Source organism: Arvicola amphibius, chromosome 13 (genome assembly GCF_903992535.2).
Source record: "Arvicola amphibius chromosome 13, mArvAmp1.2, whole genome shotgun sequence".
NCBI classification, from domain to species: Eukaryota; Metazoa; Chordata; class Mammalia; order Rodentia; family Cricetidae; genus Arvicola; species Arvicola amphibius.
This window is the reverse complement of record NC_052059.1, coordinates 15,434,692-15,450,731: the sequence shown is the minus strand read 5'-3', so window position 1 is coordinate 15,450,731 and position 16,040 is coordinate 15,434,692. Positions and strand designations below refer to the sequence as shown.

Genomic DNA, 16,040 nt, shown 5'->3' with positions numbered 1-16,040 from the left:
GCGTGTCTCTGTTCCACCAACAATGGGCTATTGGCACATGCTGCAGTGCTTGGCTTTTATGTGGGTTTGAGGATCCCAGCTCATGTATTTGTGCTTATAATGACTAAGCCACCTCCCGAACCCTCAAGTCACCTTGCTAGTCTTTTATCTGTATGACCACCTGAGGTTAGGTGTTACTGATGTTTTTATTCTTATATTGAAGGTAATAAAGCCGTGATTATTTTAGTGAAATGTTTTGGTGTGTCTTTTCCAGAACCAGGAGGAAGAGTGTACACCAAGAGATGACTTCAGTGATGTAGACCAGCTTAGAGTAGGCAACGATGGCATTTTCATGCTGGCGTTTTTCAGTAAGTGACCTTTCCATTATACATTTAAGAAATGTTGGTGTATGTATATTTAAAAATAACAATGAAGAAAATGCCGCTAGCATGGGTATACCTCATTTAAAAGGGAAATTGCTCATGACAGTGGACATAATAAATCCTGGAACTTATTTAGAATTTGTTAGGTAGTTCTGATTACAGCCTTTATGGTAGATGCTGGCCAGAAGTGTATGCATATTTAAGCTGAATGAGATCTTACAGGGGAAAAAGCAGAATGAGAATTTTAAGAGAAATACTGTGTCCTTTTGAGGCTGTAGTAATATATGCAGTGAACTGTACATTTCTGCTTTGGGTTGGGGTCAGAAGGGCTGGAGAAAGGAAAATTGTAGAAATCCAGAACAGTGCCTCAAAGGTATGGATATGGAAGTCTTATTCAGGGGACTAGTTAGAAGGCTAAAATCCTTAATCCTTTTAACATCATACAAAATCATTAATTATCTGACTTACAAAGTAAATGTGACTGTGAAGGGAGACTCATCGCGTTTATCTCCTAGCCCAAGCATTAGCGTGTATTAAATTTGTTGGTAAATATTAAAGCATGGACTAAATTGCTTAAGTGGCTGAAACAAATAGTAGATATCTAATGTTCAATCAAACAGATTACATGTTATATATTTCAGAGATGAAAGTGAGAAGTTTTTTACTTAATGTAAAATGATAAACTCACCTTCAAAAATAACCATTCTTCATGTATTGAACTCCCTTAGTCTGGAGGTTGGCTTAACCCTTCTTCTTATTTTGAGGTTTCTTGCTTCTCTTTATTTCATCTATCAAACAAAAGAAACTAGCAAGGGGTGGGGGAACAGGCAACTTTCTTTTCAGATTCACGTAATTATAATTACCTTGCTATCCAGTATGTACAATATTTAAATCCTAAGTTCATTTTGCTGTAAGTTTTAGCTGGGTGTGGTAGATGCCGTGAAAAAGCAATGGATTTGTTGGTTGCACATGAGTGCTTGCTACTGTTTATACTGCCGGTCTAATGAACCTTAGTTTTTAATCTTTGATTTCTGTTCATCTAGTAAGCTCTTATATTGATATCAAATTCCTTTCATTGTTCTGACTTGTAAGAAATTTTGGAGCAATGGAGATGGCTCAGTGGGTAAAGCCCTTGTTGTGCACACATGAAGACCAGAATTTGGATCCCTTAAACCCATGTTTAGCAGGCATGACAGCTGCCTGTAATTCCAGCACTTTGGACGAAGAGACAGTGCTCTTTGGAGCAAGCTGGGTAGCTAGACCAGCTGCTGAGGGTCTCTGGGCTCCACTGAGAGGCCCTGCCTCCATGAATAAAGTGGGGAGCAGCTGAGGAAGACCAACACCCACTGGCAACCTTTGGCCTCTACACATGTGTTCATACATACGCATCCTACACCTGTGTGCCCATAAACATACAAAACAAAAAGGTATATATGCACACATCTACATTACACACACATGCATGGCCCGAAAGGAAAACTACCAACTAGAAAAGACTGTGAATATACCATCCATATAAGTAGCAGCCTCCTTAGAAAGAAAAGCATGGCCATTTATGTCATCCAAGTATTTGACTCTGAATGTACATTGCTTTTTTTAACCACTATATCTTTTATTTAATATTCATGTTTTAGATGTTAAATACTTATAAATGTTGTAAATGTATGGTAACATTTTTGGTCAGTGACTATATATATTTTTAGATTTAATACACAATTTCTGAATTTTAGTAAAATTCTATAAAATTGTATTTCTACAAATTAATTGCTTTTATGCTTTCTGTTTTTACAAATACTTTAAATAAGAATAAAATTATATTCTGGAATTCTCAGAGTCTGCTTTGATAAGCATAGATTTATTTGTAATTACTACCACCTAGTGGCTGTTTTTGAAATTGCAACTTGGTTTCTATTCCATCCTTAAATTGGTAGTGTGGAAATGCATTCTTTAATATACCTTATAACTTACGCATTTCAGGTTATATTTTTGCAAACAAAATCACAACAAATATAAGAGCTTTATTTAAAACCTTTAATAGGTGTAATTTTTGACTTCTTTACTTACAAAAGTTGTGTTCTTGCTTCTTAACTCATATAAACTTAGAAAAGATTTAGAGTTAGATTTAATGATATAATTACATTTTTATGTATAGAAAATAAAAGGGAAGAAATGTGTATAATTCTGTCTCTGGATAATGGCTAGTAGACTATGGGAAGTAATCTCATATTCAGTTAAGTGTTATCATAAGCTGCCTCTTAAAATTTTTTAAAACAATAGAATAGAGTTGCTTGTCCCATAACTCTATAGAAATTAATATTTGGTCCATTAGATGATTGCCCAGGTTGAAAGTGACTGAATGCAAATGCTTTAAAATGTGATGGACCATTTTATGTAAACTTTTCCTCCAAAGAAAAGTTGTGTCATGTGTGTCCGATTCTTCGTATCAGAATGCAAGAGACATTATAGTTAATTACGCAGATCATTCTTATTTTAGTCCAGAAAACCTAAAGAAAAATTAGAGTTCTTGTAACTTAGCACTTAGAAAAAAAAACTCAGAACTGGAAGACAGTTTTGAAATATAAATATGACTTGCAGGGTTTGCTGGATAGTTGTATGTGGTAGCTACATGTTGGGGTAACATCTGTCGTGTCCAGTCTCCATGGTCTTGAGTGTTCCAGGGTGGGGCGTGTGGATTGGAAATGTTAGACACGAGGAGCGGAGACGTGAAAGGAGGAGGACAGAGCCAGGAGGGCCATCCAGAGAACACTGAGTATGTGTGCTTAGTGCCCCGACCAAAAAGACTGCATCACTTGCTTCAGTACTTGAGATATCAAGCCACTATTTTCTGAGTTAAGCATTCTGATATTTTAGGCAGGACACGTAATGACAATACTTTAGACCAAGTATCCTGTAGGCAGTCACTCCTTGTGTCAAACCTCCTGTCTTTAAAATGAAGGAGCCGGAATATGCTTGAATTCTCTATTGGTCAAGGTGGAGCAGATCCACCTCTGTGGACCATCTTAATGTCCAAACCACCAAGTAACCACACCCTAGGTCAGGATGTCTTGTTTGTAACCACTCATTAAATCAGACTTCTTGTCAATAACTTGGAAAAAGCAAGAGTTGGCTTAGGCTCTCTGGCCTTTAGTCAGGGTAGAGTGGACCCCTTCTGTGGGCCTCCACAGTTGTATGCCAACTTGACACCAGCTAAAGTCACTTGAGACACTGGAACTTCAATTAAGGCATTCTTTAAATTAGTGATCAATCGGGAAGGGTCCAGCCCATGGTAAATGGTGCCACCCCTGGGCTGGTGGTCCTGAATTCTATAAGAAAACAGGCTGAGGAAGTCATGAGGAGCAAGGCAGTAAGCAGCACCTCTCCATGGCTTCTGCATCAGCTTCTGCCTCCAAGTTCCTGTCCTGTATGGGTTCCTGTCCTGTATGGGTTCCTGTCCTGTATGGGCTCCTGTCCTGACTTCCTTTGATGAGGAACAGTGCTGTGGAAGTGTAAGCCAAGTAAACCCTCTCCTCCTCAGGTTGCTTTGGTCGTGGATGGTGTTTTGTCGCAGCAGTAGACTACTAGCTGACATGGAGGAATGCCAGTCTCCCTTCCAAAGTGCTCATTGCACCTTTCTCTTTGAGCCTCATCAGCAGTAGATAGATGAGGGCTCTTATTTTGTCCTCATCAGCAACCACTATTGGTGATATTTCTAGTTTAAACTTTCTTAAAAGCATGTAGTGTGGTTTAATTATGATTTTAATTTGCATTTCTCGATAATTATGACACTGAGCATATTCATCAAGAATCTGTCATAAAATTCAACAGGTCCATTCCCTTAAATGGTAATATAGATGCTAATGTATTGAAAACAAACTTGTTCTGTCTGTATAAGTTGTCTAAAATAGCTTTAGATTAGGTTAACATTGGTATTTAGTCCAGAAAAACAATATATTATAATTATAACTTCTTATTTATGGAATATTATATTTGATTATTTTGTTTTTACCTTTGCAAAAAGCCCAGTTTTGACTGATCCCTTAGAGATCAGACTCCACAGGAAGAATATTGTGATCTGGTATTTTGCTTGTTTATACATGAGTTTTAAGAGAGAATATGGAAAGGAAGTAAGAGCTAGTATCTGCTTTCTCACATCCAGAACCTATGTTTAAATCTACACATATTATAAATATTCACATACATGAGGCATAGAGAAGGGGTGTCTAAAGGAAGAGACCAGTGGGAGGGAGGAGAGGAATACAGGGAGGGGGAGGGGCTAATATGAGCAAATACAATGATACACACGTATGAAAAGTCAAAATACTTATTTTATATGCTCCCTGAAAGATTAATGAAAACTGAACTTCATCAATAATAATGGAGTTTTATGTCCTAGTAATAAGCCTTGACACACTGATCATTCAAGGAGACTGTTGAGTAGACTGAAGGAGCCAAGCTTACAGTTGATTTGCTTGTTGTACCGGATAAAGATGCAGACAGCAGCTGTGGCAGTCTGTAGGGACCACTCAGTGGGTAGAGTTAAAGAAACTGCTATTTCATTTAAGCAGTGATGCATTGCTGCTAACTGTGTTTCTTATAGAAGTTATGACCTTAAAAAGCTTGTTTCTGTTATTTTTAGTGGCATTCATTTTCAACTGGCTTGGATTCTGCTTATCCTTCTGTATCACCAACACCATAGCTGGAAGGTATGGTGCTATCTGTGGATTTGGCCTTTCTCTGATCAAATGGATCCTTATTGTTAGGGTAAGCATCTTGATAATGTCTACCTAAAATGTGTTGTTCATTGCAGTGTTTGCTTCATGCACACACATTCCACCCAGTAAAGACTTACACTTTTTATTTTGGCATTCTTTAACCATGCAGATTTGGTATAACTGTATGTGCCCCAACTGTATGTGAAAGATTTGTTAGTTTGAAATAAGAAAATGCTTCCACCTTTGTTGTCTGTGTCCTCACTTTGAGTTATTTAAATGTTCTCAACGTTTACTTGGTTTCCTCATAAGTTGATAACTGCCTCATGGGATTATTTCTGAGGATAGAAAGCAAAGTATCTTGCCTAGTTACCTACAGCATGCAGAAATAATGTATGTATGTTTTGAACATATAGTATACAGATATGTGTGTATACATATAGAATACAGAAATACAGTATATATGTTTTGAAGAAATCATACTTTCTGCTCTTGTGATGTAGTACAAGTGTGCCTTAACTAAAAAACACAAAGGTTTCTGTTTAATAAGTTATGAATCTAAGTATCTTCTAAAGTGGTTTTTACTATGCTTTTTTGTTCTTAGTTAAGGTTGGTCAAGGTCACCAAGAATAATATAGAGTTTGTCAAGGACTTTTTAAAAGTATATTCAAATCGGACAATGAGAACTATGACATTTAGAGATGTAACAAGAGATGACTATTAGAAAATCCTATTTCAAATAATAACTAAATACTTCCTCTTTCCTTAAAGCTTTGAGAGCTCAGAAGTAAAGGCTGTCAGAACTTGCTCTTGCTGAGCATGGTGGACACCACAGCCCCCACTTGTGATGTCGAGAAAGGAAGGTTTTGAGGTCATCTTGGGCTATATTGTAATACCCAATCTTGAAATTAGAAACAGAAAAAGAGAAAAGAGAAAGCTTACTGAACAACATGTCTTACTCCATGCATTCTTCCTAAGCCTTTCTTAATTTTCTCTTCCCTGAAATGACTTTCAGGGTGGCATTTTGGGGACAACATGTTCTTTTCTCACTTGTGTCTCAACAACATCTCTTGTCATGAGATAGTTTTCTGTACAAGTTTTGTAGGTGTTTTGCTCTCAGGCACAATCAGCTCGCTTCTTACCTTTGCCTTTGGAAGGTTTCCTGTGAGCACCTTCACAAATGCTTCTTCCTGGCTTTTTAGCTTTCTCTTATTTAGTGTGTGTGTGTGTGTGTGTGTGTGTGTGTGTGTGTGTGTGTGTGTGTGAAACATCTTGTGAGAGTCTGTTCTTTCCTTCCACCATGTGGGTTTTAGGGTCCAATCTTAAGTCATTGAACTTTGTGACAAGTGTGTTTACCTAATGAGCCGTTTCTGCAGTCTCTCTTCTGGGTTTTTAAAGGATAGACCTAGAAGAATGGTCATGGGTGGCTTTATTCACTGTTGTGTCAACAGTGAGAAGTTATCTGCTCACCTGTATAGAGACTGGAACCTGGGTGAATGCAGCCTAACCATGAGGCAGATTAATGTCTCATGCAATTCAGAACCTCAGATACCCGGGACGGGCACAGAAGCACATTCCAAGAACAATTCTGTGTTTTTGAAGAACTGAGGTCGTAAGACTTACAAGTACTCAGAATTCCCGTCACATGAGTCCATTCTTGGATTGTGTTATAACAGATGTCCACAGAATTTTAAATGATGTAATTACTAAAGTATGTAAATTATACAAATAGCATTTACTTAAACATTGCTTTCTGGTTGAAAGTGCTGAATCTTCCTAAGTTCTCAGTAGAATCATAAATCTGAAATGTTCACTTCTTTAAATGCACCAAATGCATCTGTTTCATTAATTTATTAAAAGTAGGCATTATATAAATATTAATACTCTGAATGATATATTATTTTTGAATTTGTTTATAGCTTCCTAGGGTTTTGATTCTCTTAACAGATCCTGTACTGTTACATATCAGATTATAGGTTTTGAATGTTCATCTGTTGACTCTTGGTTGGGATCTATATACTAGTTTCTTATAAGATGATTAACGTTTGGATCATTATGAGAACTGTCCTCTTGTAGTTTTTGTTTTAATTTCATCCAGTGAGTTAAAACCAGGAGCTTAAATCTACTAGATGTTGTAAAACACACAAAGACAAAGCTACAATCCTGCCCTTGCAGAATTTCTTGGTAGAGACACTGGAAAGAGCTGGAGCTATGTATGTCTAGTCTTAGCTGCATTGCTAACAGAGCTCTTGTCATTCAAATGGAATGTCTCTTTTAAATCATGGGACACAGAAAACTATTCAAGAACTAGTTTTTCAATTTTCCAAAAGTTGGTAATTTATTAGGGTCATTCTTGATATACAAGAAGGAAGTCAACCCATTATGTATAGCCTGTACCTTGAGGGTGTTATCTCCCCATTCTGTCATGGGAGTTTCTGGGTGTCACTTACTGGGTGTCATATGCAGAGAGTTGAAAATAATATTGTTTTGGCTCTTTACTTTCATATTTCTTACAACTTCTAAAACCCTTATGAATTTTTTTTTCCAGTTGTCAGGTTCTTTTCTCATTGTGTATCTTGTCAGTGTGGTAGGTGTGGCCCTTGCAGTTTCAGTGCTTTTCAAAGGACCATGACATCCAAATCTTCAGAATGTCCAAAACTCCAAGAATAGAACTTAAATAGGTATTACTAATTTAAAATTATTCTAAAGAAGGTGCTTCAGTAGTTTAAAAAAATGGTTTGATAATCTCTATTTATATACTTCCCAAGTTGTGATACCTTGGAAATTTGTATTTTTATTATTACTAAAGCTGTAGATTTTTAAGTTTTTATAGAAATTACCAACAAATAGAAGTACTTTTAGTTAATTTCAGATACAGGCATCAATCTGCATTTAACAGAATTATTTTTAGGTAGCTAAGATTCAGTCTGAGACCAGTAGAAAGAAAGAAAATTAAAACAAGTTTTTAACTTATTTAGAACAGGTCGTCTGAAATACTTAAAATAATTAGGAGGTAATTTAAGATACATAAGCTACTTGTATAGGGAAGAATTATCCATAATAGGTCAAGATAAACCTTTTAAATTCCATGAAGTACAATGTCTGTTCAAGAGAAGATACCTGTGCCCTGTGCTACGAGGCCCTGTTAACTTCCCACCTCACACAGAATAGAAGACCAGCAAACATGGCTAGTAATAGCAACTGTTGAAATGCCACTTCAGGGTTCATTTAGCTATTCTCAGCTCACTGTTGGGAGCTGAATGTCAGGCATCTAGTTTGAAAATGAAAAGTCTCTAATGAGTTGGGGGTCTTTATGTGTCTAGTATTTGGGCAGTGATTAACACTAGGGGGTGTACAGAAGGTCAAAGCACTTCTTTCTAGAGGTTAGCACAACATCCCTGTCTTCTAAGATTAAACTAATGTGTCTTTTGTGCTAATATCCAAAGCATCAGGCTGCTGTGGCATATGTGGGATGGTAGTTTTAGCTTTGATTGTAAGAAATTGATGTGAACTTTTCAATGAAGAAAATGTTTAGTTCCAGTATGTAACCTTTGGGCATTTATTCTGCAGGCAGTGTGGAGGTTCTGTTCATAGAGCATTTTATATGTTTGCAATTGTATAGGAGCGTCTTCCCCAGATACATATGTATACCATTAAGTATTATTCCTGTGCTTCCCTTTCATGCTGCTTTTATATGCCCTTTTTAAGCGTTAAAGATTATTTGAGATAAAGTATTCTGAAACTTAGAGTAATCTGAATGTTCAAATTTAATAACACGAATATGGTTAACAAATTTATGTTCACTCCCTAGTTTTCCGACTATTTTACTGGCTATTTCAATGGACAGTATTGGCTTTGGTGGATATTTCTTGTACTTGGTAAGTTTATTCTTAATGTAGTTCAGTTTAAATAATCTTAGTTTATTACTCAGTTAACTGGTATTTTTAAGATCATAAAGTACAGATAAATTGTGTTACTAGTTGGGCAGAAATAAGGCCTCTGGTGTAGAATCCTTGCACTCTCTCTTCTCAGCTCCCAGCTCTCTGGAGTGCCACTCCTAGAGGGCACCACTTGTAGAAGGCACTCCTAGTTGGTGTCTCCTAGGTGGAAACAGCAGAGGCTGTCAGCACAGAGAACTAGAGGCTGAGTGGCAATTAAGCCCTGCAGAATTTGAAAGTTTCAATCTAATTCAAATATTGTTATCTTTAGTAATTATCTTAGGAAACACACGTGCATAATTTTAATGATATGCGAGTAAGAGGGTTTGAGCAGTCAATGTCTTCTTTTATTTTTGGATCATGGAAACATTTTTTATGCTTTTGAAATGTGCCCTTTATTAATCATTAATCTGCCAGTGCAGGGAAAGGCTTCATGCCCAGTGATCACAGCACTTTGGTTTAATTGTCTTTTTGTAAGGCATTTTTTTATTATGTTGATGAAATTTATGACTTTTCAATAATACATAATAGTTAAGTTAATTTTAACATCATATTATACTTTTGAACAATATTTTAAGTCCTGATTGCCAATTCATATTTTAATTCTTTTAGATTACAGTAGGTGGCAGTCTTCCTTTAGGTTTTTAGTCGTAGTATTGAACCTTTAGGGGGTTTTTGTAAAACAAATTGTTGGTGGCCAGGTAAGGTCATTAAATTCTTTCTGTATTATTATAGTGAAATTATTTTAGTGTTGCAACTATGTTGGGGATCGTATTTATTTAATGGTTAAGGTAGGTTTATATATTGTCAATTCTGTCCTAGCCTCCTGAATTGTTTGCTCTTTGTTGAGTCTTTTACCTAAAACTGGGGGGAGAAACTCTCAGTTCTATTAAGTATTTAAACGTACTAGTGGGTATATTTGCTTATGTGTGCATTAAGAGATGAGTGAAGTTAGAGAAAGATAACGATAGGACAGAATGCAGGTGACAATCCCTGTTCCCATCAGAGCCAGGATCTCAGATTTAGTTACAGGAGGATGCAGACTTCATCAGCACTAAAATGCCGCCGTCTCATACTGAAAAGGAGCAGAATACAAGTAGGATGCTCAGCGAGTAGTCACTGAGTGGCTTCTGGAAATGAATGGCTTGTTTAGAGAACGCCTGAGTAGAACAAACCGTGTTAAAGAGCTAGCAGCTTCATAGATAAAAGAAAGAAGGGATCTCACAACTAAATTTTATCTGTTATTTTTCAATGGTGCTTTTGTATTTGAAAAAGACAAAACAAACAAAAAACCCAACGTTTTTGTTTTTGGCCTGCTTCTGGAAGGGAATGAGGGGAGAGTTCCTAGAGAGGGAGTCACAAATGGAGAGAGCTGAGTATGAGAGCACACGGGACTAGGTTTGACTGAAACTTCATGCCCCCATTTCCTTACCATGTATGTGCCCCTCTGCAGTGCTCTGATTACTGTCTGAGAGTCGGGCAAAATTTGTTTTGGACTTGATTTCCAATGAACAAGCACTTTTCTTCCTTCTTAGTGAAGGTGTTCACATGCATCTATGCCTCCTACTTTTGTTTCTCCCCACTGCTTCTGGTGACAAATTTACTGGAGTTAGGTGCTTTCCAGAAAACAGTATATGTGAATATTTAGAGGCTCGTATGAATAATGTTAATGCTTCTACACTATCTAATACATTCTGTATCTGAAACTCAGAAGCATTTCACAGACATTTTTAGTGAAGTAAGTGGGCAATATATAAAGTAGTATTTTGATTAGCAAACCACCTCACGTGTCTAATCACAGAGAAATCACTGGAGTGGCCTGTCTCAGTTTTTATTATTAGATTCATATTAGTTAAAAATAAAACTTAAAAACATACCCATCTTTGTGTGCAGTTTCACAAGTTTAGGCACTTTATATTGTGAGAAGACAGGCTTGTTTTTTATCTGCACCCATTTTGTCTGGGAACTTTAAAAATAGACATCTTCATTTGCTCAGTAGCTGTAGTCATCAGAAAGGGTCATTAAAAGGAAAGATTAAAGAGTAAACTGTGTCTCAGCACTACAACTTCCCGACAAGATTCTTTACTTTGAAATTTTCTGTTTTTATTTTGTTTAAAGCTTTGTTTTGTTTGGCCTTTGATTTTTCTTTTAAATTTGGTTTTGATTGGGTGGCAGTTGCAAGGGCAGATGGGAGGAATTGGGGAGATGAGTGGGACCATCTTATGAAATGAAATGAAAGCTTATGTGACGCGTTAGTCAAAGCAGCCTTAATCAGTAAAAACCAGGGAGTTAGATATGGGCTGAAACCTGAAAGATGAAAGACTGGGAGCAGCTGTCAGTTGCTTCCTTCCTCTCTTACTCCTCAGTCCAAAAGGGGTGAGATCCTGTCTACCCTGCCTCATCCCTTCCTGTCTCCACCTCCCGAGTGCTGGGACTAAAGACATGTGCCATCACCACACACCGCCCCGCTTCTATGGTTAACTAATGGCTAGCTCCACCCTCTGATCTCCAGGCAAGCTTTATTTGCCAGAACACAAACAAAATATCACACATCATATGTGAAATCCACAAAGAATAAGTTTTTGTCTTTTTTTTTTAAAGTAAGATTTCTAGGACTGGGCTTATTTAAAATGCATTAACTTTGCTACTTAGCACGATCATTACTTGTATATTTCTATGTGACTTTGGACTTTTATAGGTTACCCTGCTTTAATTTTGTTAGAGTTATGATTAAGAAATTGAAAGAATTGGAAGAATGTCAATAAAATGTTACTATATTTTATCATGATGGAGTTATCATTGTAGTTTAAGATACAATATAGAATAAATGGGATTCTGCAAATTTACTTCTTTGAGCAGAAGAAATCATGTTTATAATTGATTTATATATTATCTGTGTTGTCTCCTTACATTAAGCACTGTTATTTCAATCTTCCTAGGCCTTCTCCTTTTCTTCAGAGGGTTTGTTAATTACCTAAAAGTCAGAAACATGTCTGAAAGTATGGCAGCTGCGCATAGAACAAGGTACTTCTTCTTACTATAGAGGTAAGAAATGTTAATATTGGTTTATTCACATTATAGGGGCATATTTTCCAGATACATGCTAAATATTTAATATGCACTCATAATTTTTATTTAATGTATTTAGTATGCTTTATGCTGGTTGCTATGCACTTAATAGTTTATTGAAATTTAATAAGTTGCATGATCTTCTTAGATAACTTAGATAAAAAAAATTTTAATTGAATTTTATTAATTTAAATTTTAAAATACAAAATTGTAAATGAAAACTCTATTTCATATTTTCTATATTTTGTGGTATTATGATCAAGCCCAGTACTTCACACATGGATCGAGCAAGCATGTTAACCCTTGCCCCTGGTCTTACAGGCTCTTGCTATGTAGTCCTGGCTTGCTTTAAACTTGGGATGTTCCTAAGTGCTACAGTTATAGGTGTGCACCTCTGTGCCCAGAGAAACTTCAGTCCTCCTTTCTCAACTTCTTTTAATGCTTTGCCACAGGCGCATTTGAAGTAACTAGCAGCGTAACACTTGAAGGCTTTGAAAAGAATAATTTTTATAACAACATACTTACAGAGAAATGATGGCTATTCTGCAGATGTAGTGCAAAGTTCATGCAGATGTCTGGTAGAAAACAAACAAGCAAAACCCAGAACGACCCCAGATTTGTGATTGAAAAGCACTTTGTCACAAAGAAAAAAAAAATGCTCAGAGAGAACTTAGTTACTCAGAGTTTCTGAAAGTTGTGTGTGAAGTCAGCATTTATTTATTAAACAGCCAAGGGATTTCTTCAGATAAAGAGACCTTATATGTTTACTCAGCTCTCTGTATTTATGGGTTCTGTATCCATGTGCTTAACCAACCATGGGTTGAAGACAGTTGGAAAGAACTGCATCCATTTTGAGCATGCACATTTTCCTCCTGTTGCTGTCCAGCACATGAGCAGAGGTGACACAACAGGAAGGGAGGCACACGTGTTTGCCTACATGCCATTCCATTTTATCTGTTGATCTTGACCATCAGAGGAGCTTGAAGTTGGAGGGAGGTCCTTAAACCAGCACATTGTAGCTACTGAGGGAGGATTTTACTCCTTGCAAGGAAACTGTGTAGTTTATTATTTGATTATTTACATTTTTAGCTTTTGTTACTTATTATAAGTGCCCCACCCTTCCATGAAGATAGGCAACTAAGGAATGCTGAGATTGAAAGAAGTAGCCTTCCTCGTGGATGAACCCCTAATTGGTTATCCAGAGCCAAGTGGTCAGCCTTGAAATTGTACATACAAGTAAGACTAAATGGATTGAGCAGGTTATATTTATATCTAACAGTAACAGAGAAAAAGAGGCCTGATTTCAAGAGGGACTTAGGTGAGAGGAATTGGAGAAAGGAAAAGAAAGGAGGAAATGATTCAATTATAAATTAATTAATTATAAATTAATTAAAAAGATAAAAAGAACATACCATTATTTTTGCTGAAGACTATACATAATAAATATAATGTGTATATAAAGGTATTTCTGGATTATATTAAGATATTAGTCTAAGTGTTCCACAAGATCCCCTATTCCCATAAGATACTAAATTTTCTTTTTAATCGTTAAAATGTCTGTGTGAATAGTATCACCAAAGATTTGGTAGTATTAACAGTGAGATAAAAGGCAAAAAAATATTGCTAACTTGAACACTGTTCTCTGAGTAGTGTGATTATTTTGTTGTTTTTAAAGTCAGCTATAATGTAAATATTGTAGACTCCATGAAGGTCTTTTATAGAGGCTTTGTCTTTTAGAAAAATATTAAAACACATGGTTATCTTTGTCCAAAGACTGTTATATACTTAAATGAAATGCAGCTATAAAATGTGTTTTTACTGTATTATGATTACAAGTATAGCGTAATACATTTTAAGAGTGCCTTTTTCTTTTTCTCCAGACTGCATCAAGCCAACATTCCTTCCTTGTACCAATGTGAAATGTCCACGCCATCTGTAAACCACAGCTTCGCTAGGGTAGAAGACTACTGAGCCGGAGACTAGGAGATCTGGGGCTTCCAAGTTAAATGACAGCGTGGTTTATGCTTAAAAGCCATTTCTGCTCATTCTTTAGTTGTCTGTACTTCATTTATTTTGCACATTTGCATATGTGCCTATTTAAAAGATACGCATATACTGGAAAGAATCCGCAAAGTTGTTGCAGCAAAGTCCAGTCACACTTGGTTAATCAGTGTTTGATAAAATTGGAAGAGTTGAGTGGTAAACACTTCCAGCATGTAAATGCTTCTGACTTGACCGTTAGTGTAATAAAAATTACATTATTAATCTTGTCAAATGCTTTAGTTTCTGGCTTAGATTCATCTGATAATTCCAAACATGAAATATTCTTTGCTATAGATGATGTTTATTAAAACTTGCAGTGTGATTATTAGAAAAGATTTGTCAGATTTTTGAGTGTAATATTATTTAGGAAAACTGTAAATAACCATACATAAGTTGCTTTTTGCATTCTTTTCTTAGAATTATGTCTAGGTTTCTTTTCATTAATTTTAAATTAAGTAAACTAAATATATAGAAATAAACTTTCTTAAAGGTTTCTAAAGATAGATGAACGCTAAGAAGATGTGAGTATACCAAATGCCCTTTAAAGAAAAAGAAGCTAAGAGGCAATACTAGTTTTAGAGATTTTCAAACAAGAGGCTTAGATTTGAGGATTACTCACCTTAGCAATTCTTACAAGAAGAGATTGAATTAGATCTTATATTTATTTACATCTAAGACAGTTTTAAAAATTGATTTATCAAATATATTCTCATTTGCATTTGTCTTTTAAAAAGCCAGTAAAAGTATCTTTCAATATTATTGTAATCATTTTTCTTTAAATGCTTAATTTGTTAAACTTAGCAAATAAAATCTTGTTCTGTTAATAGCGCCTTGCTTAATGATTGTAATTTGTAAAAACATAAGCTGAACTGAGATAACGGAAAATACATATTTTGATTTTATGGAAATGTATCTGTGCAATATAGGGGTGCTGAGTGTCTGTGTGGTGAGTGCGTGTGGCCATTACTCTGACTGGAACCTGCTTTTATGTCCATAGCTATAATGCTTGGCGTCTTACAAATTGCTGTCTCCTGTGGTTTTCATTTTTATCTTAGCTTTTGAACAGCAGCAGCAAAGATGATAGAAATTACATTACTGCTTACATGTAAAGATTGTCACTTAATATAGCTACAAAGAACATACAAAATTGATTGCTAGACACTGACTAAAAGGTACATCTAACTATTCATGGCCATTATTCCAGTTTTAAGGAAAAATAAAATTTATTTTTTATTACCTCTTTTGTATTTCTTGTATTTTATGATTTTTTTCATTGTTTTTGGTAAATAAAACATATGTTTTGTTTGCTAATTGAGCCTCCTAAATTGTTTTTCCTAATTCACGTTATTTCTCTCCTTCGTAGAATTTTTGTCGTTGATTGAAGTCCATGTGCTCCACCCCTTGAAATAAAGCCCTAGCATGGGGAAGGAGAACAGCGCTGAGCTTTGTTGCCTGACTGGGAGCCTGCCTGATTAACACAGAGAACTCACTCTGGGGTTCTGTTGACTCTGCGTGTCCTGCAGTTTTAAGTTACAAGGAAGCTCAGCTACCAAACAGCTTTACAATTTCATTTTAGTTTTTATAGTAGCCATATTTTGCTTTTGCATATATGTATGTGCTTTTTTGATTCAACATTAGAACATCACATTTTTATTTTGATTTCTCCCTTAAATCTGTAAGTTCAAATGTATATTACATAATCCTCTATAATTTTTCAATGGCAGACATAAATATCATCATCCAAGCAGGATTGCTGAAGTGTGATTTAAAACCTTAGTATTCCTTTTCAGATAAGTGGACTCCCATGCATGTCCTGTCATTTCCTGTGAGCTTGGACAGCTGTTTTGTTTTGAAGGACCCTTGGCCACATTTACATAATGCCTTAAAGACAGATAGTCAAGACCCACAGCATCTAAACC

At 35.9% G+C, this 16,040-nt stretch overlaps 1 protein-coding gene across 1 annotated transcript in view; it reads left to right on the top strand.

Moving 5' to 3' along the window:
• Ndfip2 (Nedd4 family interacting protein 2) overlaps positions 1–14,945 on the top strand; it is a 46,537-nt gene extending 31,592 nt beyond the window's left edge. The window contains exons 4-8 of the mRNA XM_038310321.2: positions 254–347; positions 4,999–5,123; positions 8,883–8,949; positions 11,949–12,054; positions 13,959–14,945. Coding sequence (XP_038166249.1) covers positions 254–347; positions 4,999–5,123; positions 8,883–8,949; positions 11,949–12,052 — 390 coding nt within the window. The 3' untranslated portion in view covers positions 12,053–12,054; positions 13,959–14,945. The remainder of the gene's footprint in view (positions 1–253; positions 348–4,998; positions 5,124–8,882; positions 8,950–11,948; positions 12,055–13,958) is intronic.
• The last annotated feature ends 1,095 nt before the right edge of the window (positions 14,946–16,040 follow it).